This window comes from Pteropus vampyrus, unplaced genomic scaffold (assembly GCF_000151845.1).
Source record: "Pteropus vampyrus isolate Shadow unplaced genomic scaffold, Pvam_2.0 Scaffold34, whole genome shotgun sequence".
Classification (NCBI taxonomy): Eukaryota; Metazoa; Chordata; class Mammalia; order Chiroptera; family Pteropodidae; genus Pteropus; species Pteropus vampyrus.
This window is the reverse complement of record NW_011888815.1, coordinates 3,032,241-3,039,719: the sequence shown is the minus strand read 5'-3', so window position 1 is coordinate 3,039,719 and position 7,479 is coordinate 3,032,241. Positions and strand designations below refer to the sequence as shown.

Here is a 7,479-nt window from a genome sequence, read left to right as displayed (position 1 = left end):
CTTAAAGAAGGGATATTGCAACCCATCCCACATGCTGTGCTGTTACATTCCTGTCATCCTGCTCTCTGATTCCCGGAACACGAGAGAAGGGTCACCGACTAGGCACTGCGTTCCGGCAGGCGCATTGTGCACTTGGTGGCCAGCATGGTTTCAACACTGATATGCTGAAGTAACCCCTACATGTCACGATTCCAGCAGCTTCTTCACAGCAGCCTGTCAGTTACGATAAGGCCATCCAGAGCACTTTCCCATGTGCGTGCTGACCATAGCGAATAGCTTCCTCCTTCACGGGCTGACCTCTCAATAGGTAAGATAAACGTCATCGTTTGTACTGAGATACAGTTCTGATCGGAAAACATTTCAGTATTCAAACCATTTTTCTATTTACCTACTGTCTACTTCATTATCTTTTTATAGTCTATGAAATAAGCTTTGCATTTTTCCCAGCGATATTATTTCAAGAGCCTGAGGATTCCTGGCCAAGTAGAAGAGGCAGCACCGTTCCCTCCGAGGGCCTCCGCTGTGGACAGGGGAGCCTGATGTGCTCATCGTTCCTCAGCTTCGTCCTGGACAAAACGTTCCTCTCTCTCTTAATCGTTAGAACGTGGTCACTTTTTTTTCAGAAAAGCTGAGATTTAAGACTAGCAGCGACTGAGAGAAGTACGTTGCTCTCATTAAACATTACAGCTACGCTCACCTTGAGTCTCAAAGCACAATTTATCATCTCTTTCGTGAATCAAGGCTATGGCCTGGTTTACTTCAGGAATAATGACGTCGGACTGGATGACCTATTGCTTAAAAATTTTAGGTTACATTGGACACAAGGTGTTTGTGAGATGAACTCTAATAGAAATATCTGACAGGCTCTTCTATTAGAATAACCATGTATGGCTATCCATATATAATACTGGCTATGGAGAACATTAAAATATCTTTTACCAATTTTAGAGGGATGGACTGCAAAAGAAGATAGATTACTTGAGATTCTTTAAAATAAAAAGTCTTCTTACTTATATACAAACAAATGTCAGGCATATAAAAAATGCCAAGCTACATATAAATTTAAATGTATTAATACCGAATAGATTCTATCACACAATAAAATAGCATGTTTATAAAAGAATTAATTTGAAAAAGCAAAAAATATATCTTTTTTATAGAGCATTGAAGTCTTTAGTTATTGCAAATATCTCAATATTAGTAATTAACATAGGTTTTGGTTATTAATATCTTTTACGACATTTGAAAAGCTATACTAATTTTTTTTCTTTATATAAAAATATTTTTAAATTTTTAATGGGAAGTAAAGTCACCTTAGCACATGTGTGTACATATTGTATATGTGTTATGTATGTAATATATACATATATTACTCTAATGTTCTAAAATACCAGCAACATAATGAGGATTCAATTTCTCCAGTTTAATTTCTGTTTCTGACTATATAATCATAACATCAATAATCACTAATGAAGCACACCCTTCCGCTTTGATCACAGTGGTATGAGTGATCAATTTTTTTCTACCTGTTACTTGCAAAGATATAGAAAACTTTAAAACTGGCATATCGCTGACAGCAGAGCTTATCAAGGGCATTCATTTCTTCTCTAGGACTATAAGCTTAAACGGCATATGGACCATAGCCAGGATCTGCCCCCTTGGACTTCTGCTCTATCAACTGTCCTGACTCTTAGTGAAAATGAACATCAGTTATTACGATGATTTGGTATTGTGGATTTTCTCATAAATAATACAGAGATAGTAGAACACTGGGCATTTCGTCAAAGCCCGCAGCATCGTCTGGCATCCTTAGGTACTCTTCTCCATCCACTCTAAATCTATCTGCTGAACATCCTGAATCTAAAGAAAACAGCGAGATGATGCTGGCATTTTCCCCAAGATGATTCTGCTGAAAAGAGGGTTTTTCCTTATATTCGGGTCTTCACAAAGATCATGAAATACACAACCGCAGAAAGAATTTTTGAAAATGCTGCTTGAAGACAGAAATGATTTCTTGAGACTTGAGACAACATTTCCTGAGATATGAACAATCGTAGGTTTAAAACGTGCCGTATCTAAACATTTAGATAGAAGTAAAAATAATTTGCTCTGGAAAACTGGAAGATGACTCTAAATGTGCTTTAGTGCTAGCAAAACTACTAATATAATAAAGGCACTTGTGAAATGTTTGAATTAAGTGTGTTCATAAACTAAGTTTTGAAACAAAGGAAAAATTTTAAATCAATATAAGATCATAAATATTTGAAACTAAATTAATGATTATTAGAGGTAATCATTTGAGTATTTCACCTACAACCCTGAGATGTTTTATATTTGTATTCGCCAAAAAGCATTTTTAGATCTTCCCACTGGGCACTCCCTTAAGAGTGAGATGGCCTATCTGGAGTTTATACATTAGTGATTTCCACTGGTTCTTTTTGGGGCGGGGGGCACGTGAGAACTTTTTTTAAACTAAGTTTAGATTTTCCTTCAATTTTGTAATATAAAGTGCTTAAAATTAAAATTCTCTTGTCCAAATTTGAGCTTCCTCAAACTTAGGCTCAGAAGTTCGGAGGTTCAATTCAGTATAATTGTTTCTGTTGGAAGGAAAGGATAAGACCACATCCTAAAAATAAGAGATTAAAAAAAAAAATGCATCACCATGGCAGCCAGTGGAGAGTCACCCTCCAGTCAGAACTGGAACTTCTGGATTACTCTCCCCACCATCAAGCATAATTGAGCACAAAGCATGTCCACTCTAGCCAATGTCTAAAATTTCAAGTTAGTGAAACGCAAGAGAAACTCTGTATAAAACAACGTTGACTGCAAAGTGGTCCCTTGGCCAGGACTTGGGTTACTGTTACAGAGAAGAAACAGTGAGATCCGCTTTCAAATTCAAAACCACGTACTCTTACTACTGTGAAGAAGGAAACTGTGAGCATAGAACACCGCAAGGGAGCCAAGGCAAGATGTCGAATCTGTCTTTTGAGGACTAAAAAGAAAAAAGACTTATCAAAACATTAAAGAAGTCATGACACTAAGAACCCAGAAACATCTCTGAAAGCCAAATGGGCTAGAACGCTATTGAATCACAGTAAAATCATTTGACGACAAATAATTTCGTGAAATTATTGTTTCACCTGCATTCAGTGAAAAATTGTTTGCCTGCATCTTCTATACTCTATTGAAAAGAACATGATTGCTGTGTACATGCTTCTCCTTACTAAAACATATGCTCTTCTATAAGATCATTTCGAAGTAGGAAATACATAAAAAAAATGAATGAAAAATGAAAACGTTTTATACCTGAGAAGTCTGCTGCCAGGAGATCCACCGCCTTTAACACCTTCACTTGTAAAATGCCGATGTCCTTCATATCACTCAGGGAGTTCCGGAAGCCCTGAGGGGCAGAAAAGTAGAACGCACGTGAAAATGGCTTTCTCACACACTGTGATGACAACACAGTCCCACGGAAAGTGCATTCTAGATTTATCGCCACCTTTCTCATGCAATGCTCAGGAAGGTTCCAAAATGTATCTCATCGGTCAACAGGACAGTTAGGCATCGGCGGCAATCAGATTCAAAGTGACTGCGAATTAATTAACTACAGCTTCAAAATGAACAGATTACAAACACATAACAATCTACTTTTAACATCGCCCCCTGGTGAAAGCACAGGCATCCCACCGGGAAAATGTGTGTGGAACTGCATTCATTCTCTCTTCCCCTCTTCCTTCTCTCTAATGAAACTTTAAAATCACCCCAAAAGGCACCATTATTCTGGCCTAGTTAGTACAAACTATGCATACAAGAGGACTGAACCTGGATCCTGCATAGATACTTATTACCACTGAAAAGAGCGAGGGATGGAAATAGAGTGAATTTGGTGGTCCATGTTTCAACTAGCTCAATAAATTAGAAACTGAGCATTAAGTATCGCCCTGTACTGACGTTAACTTCTGGTTTACACGACCCAAAGCTTGTACGTACTGATAATTCTTAGGCACGTACAGCAATAGTTAGAGGTCTATGAACATCGCATCCTTCAGAAACTGTGCATGAAAGGGATAAGGAGAGACATTGTTTGCACGTCTCCAGAACACATCCGCGGAAAAAAAGATGCTGCTTTCAAACCTTTGGATAAAATATTTCCACCATCATTAGATAACTAAAACCTGCGATAAGCAGACCCCGGGGATTTATGGAAGGCTAGAAAAATCCTTGTTATTGAAGCACTTCAGAGTAGAATAACAAAAGCTAAATAAGTTAAAGTTTGCCTAACCTAATATGCACCATTTCTAAGAGTTTTAAAAGTTGTTTCTGCTCTGTATTTTCAACCTAAAACAAAAAAACAAAAAACAAAACAAAAAAACCCAAAACAACAACAACAAAAAACTAGTGTTTAAGCTAAGATGAAAACATTTTAAATAAAATACTTTTACAGCTTAGAGGTGGAAATGCCTTTAAGGACTGTCTACTCTTATGACCTAAGAAACAAATCCAGCATTCTTTCCCTCTGGCCAGCTCACTACCTAAAAAACACTAGATATTTTTATTTTGATTAGCCTCTTTCAATCTCTTTTCAATTAGCACTTTGCAAATCCCAAAGGCATTATTCAAAGCACTCATTACAATCTTATTCAGTGTCATACCATAAATCCATGACACTCCTCAGGAATTTGGTAAATTTTGCAATTTATCCATGTGAAAATGTGGGGAAACATTTTATTTTTTACCATCGAATTTTCATTTGCTTAACTAAAGTCATCAGAAAAAATATTAACAGTGGATTCTGTCGAAACGTCCTTGGAGGATGCCAAACTCCCAAGCAGAATCTGTTCTGACAGTAAGACGTGTGGCTAGGTTTCATACTCCCGAAGATAAAGAGTTTTTCAATTAATCAATACGCCTGTCCCGCGAAGGGCTTTGGAGGCTCTAAAGTGTGCGCCAAGAATAACGTTCCCATTAAATAGGGATTCGTCTCTGCTTCGCTTCCACGTCACTGTCCTAAAGTGCGTATTTTGTGCGTGGCAACAAAATAAATGTATTGATTTACAAAGAAGATGGGATTAAAACGGAATGCAAAGAAAGACACCTAGAAATACAGAGTACAAACAATAAACGAAGAGGACAAAGCTGCTTGATTTAAAAATGCTGAGTTGGCTTTTAAGCACATGGCAACTACTTAGGCAAAAGTCTCACTGCCAATAACACCCAGCGTGGTATAGAACAACAGTCTGTCGTGCTTGCCTAGGGCTTCGCTTCACTTTAAAAGGCATGATCACTCTCTCACTTGACTCTGAGGTTCTAGAAAAGTATCTATAATACAGCAAACATTCATGGTAGTTTAAAATAAGGCTACTTTTGTGAGCTTCTGTTAAAATTCCTATTTACCTACGCGGACATGCTAAACAACAGTTTGCCTCCTCGAGGAATTCCATTTTCTCCAAAGAGATCCTAAAAACTAAACATTCAAAATACTTTTGTTGGCTTTTCAAACGGCAAGAAGGCAGACTCTAATCTACTTTCACCTTCTCACTAATGCAGTAACTTCTCGGTCTGATGTTTCGTTTTATGAGACATGCCATTGAACTTTGGACAAAGATCTCTTTTTATGCAGTTTTTCATTTCATAGACTTTGGAGCAACTCAGAAGTGGTGGGGGGTGGGGGGTGGGAGGGCAGGAGCGTAACAAGGCAAAGCACTCACATATCGCTGGGCAATCTGCTTTCTTTCGCTGGGGTCTGCCAAGGGGCACACACACAGGTCCGAGACGGAGACTCCCGCGCAGGGAGTAAGTGTGACCAACATCAAGAGAACCCCTAGGCAGCTGTCCAGTGGCAGCTCCAAGCAGTTGGCCTGCTTGAGTGGGAGGGCTGCGATGTCCACTTTACACCTGGAGAAGTTGCAGGAAGCAGAGAGAGCGGTTAACACGTGACCGCTTTGGAAGCTCCAAAGCACCTCTATATTTCATCGTCTCTGAAACTTTGCTGGGTCTGGGCACGGGTTTATTGAGCAGTGAAGGTTGCAGGGGCTCCCTGTCTTGCAGTAGTCACCCCCAGCCTAGCACACTCTAAAATTAAGGAGAGGAAGAAGTAAAGAAAAAAAAAAAAATTAAAGAGAAGGCAGCGTGGACGGAGTGGCAAATGGAAAGAGAAGAGTCGGATCTTTGCCAAGTGAGGTCTGCAGAAAAACAATGAGATCGGGAACGAGAGGGAAAAAGAGTTTCAAAGTTTCAGCATGATGGCTCTGAATGACTTCTCTGTGCTTTGTCTTTTGCCAACAAAGAGAATAAAGGGTTCAAAAAAAAAAAGTTAGAAAAGACAAGAGACATGTAAGTGGGAGAGGGTTAATGAAAAAACCATTTTCTTCCAGATTCATGCCAACTGGCGAATTTTTATTTAAAGAAACGTGTTAAGGTGTTTTCCTAATAGGCACGGTTCCGCGGGGTTTCCCCGGGTGGCTTTCGTTTTTGGACAAATGGAGCATGAAGTGCTGCTGATTGATCCCATTTCAGCAGCACTGCCAGGAAAGGCCGCCCCATCTGCTATAAATTGCATGTTTTCCACCCCTTAACAGCCAATGTTCTGGGATGTTGAAAACCTCAAATACGTTTAAATACAGAAGCAAACACCAAAGAGGGGGGCTGAAGTGCTAAGCCACTTACTTGCTTTAGCACTGAAAACTCTGGGTTTGCCTGGACCGCAGGAGGGTGAAATTGGGGTGTCTGTGTGTGTGTGTGTGTGATTCTCACTTGCCCTCCATATTTATTAAATAAGATAAATATTCAAGACTTTATAAAAAGCACTGTCTCTCATAATGTGTGACAAGGATGGATTCTTACCCTAAATTTCCAGTGGACTTTGTATGCTTGCATGTAATTAGAAGGAGTAAACTAATACACTATCAAACAATGATGATTTCAAGCCATGAGAACATGTGAAAAGTTCCAATTTAATAAATTTGAAAGAAAGCTTGCGATCACTTTCCCAATTAAAAAGGAAAAGATCAGTAATATTAAAAGTCTATACCAGTTTTTGCTAGAGAATAAAAGCATTTTCATATTGACAGATACCTATAAAATTAAATATATGTTGGTGTTTATTTTCTAATTAACACAGTGACTCCAGTTATGAGAACTTTTGCATGAGATAAATTCATTACGTATTTCTACTGAAGACACAGTACAAAGAAAAAGAAAAAGAAAACAGAAATGAAACCCCTATGATTTGAATCAAAACAAATTGTTTTTCTGTAGCAATAAGGGACCTTTCAAAGTTAAAGCTTACTATTATGAAGAGAGGGTTTACTAAATATTTTTATTCCATAAGCAAGTATGTAAGTGGGGAATTAATTTTGCTTGGAAAAAAAATTTCGCTTTAACTATGACATTTCTACAAAACTAAGTACCCTCAAATTCCTTAACCAATATAGCGGTTTGCTAAACATTATTTTACATTGTTATATACACTTTTAATAA

At 38.3% G+C, this 7,479-nt stretch overlaps 1 protein-coding gene across 1 annotated transcript in view; it reads right to left on the bottom strand.

The window, feature by feature from the left end:
* Positions 1–7,479, bottom strand: part of MCTP2 (multiple C2 and transmembrane domain containing 2) — a 141,615-nt gene that overhangs the window by 77,517 nt on the left and 56,619 nt on the right. The window contains exons 10-11 of the mRNA XM_011357278.2: positions 5,709–5,895; positions 3,307–3,400 (exon numbers count right to left, since the gene is read on the bottom strand). Coding sequence (XP_011355580.1) covers positions 3,307–3,400; positions 5,709–5,895 — 281 coding nt within the window. The remainder of the gene's footprint in view (positions 1–3,306; positions 3,401–5,708; positions 5,896–7,479) is intronic.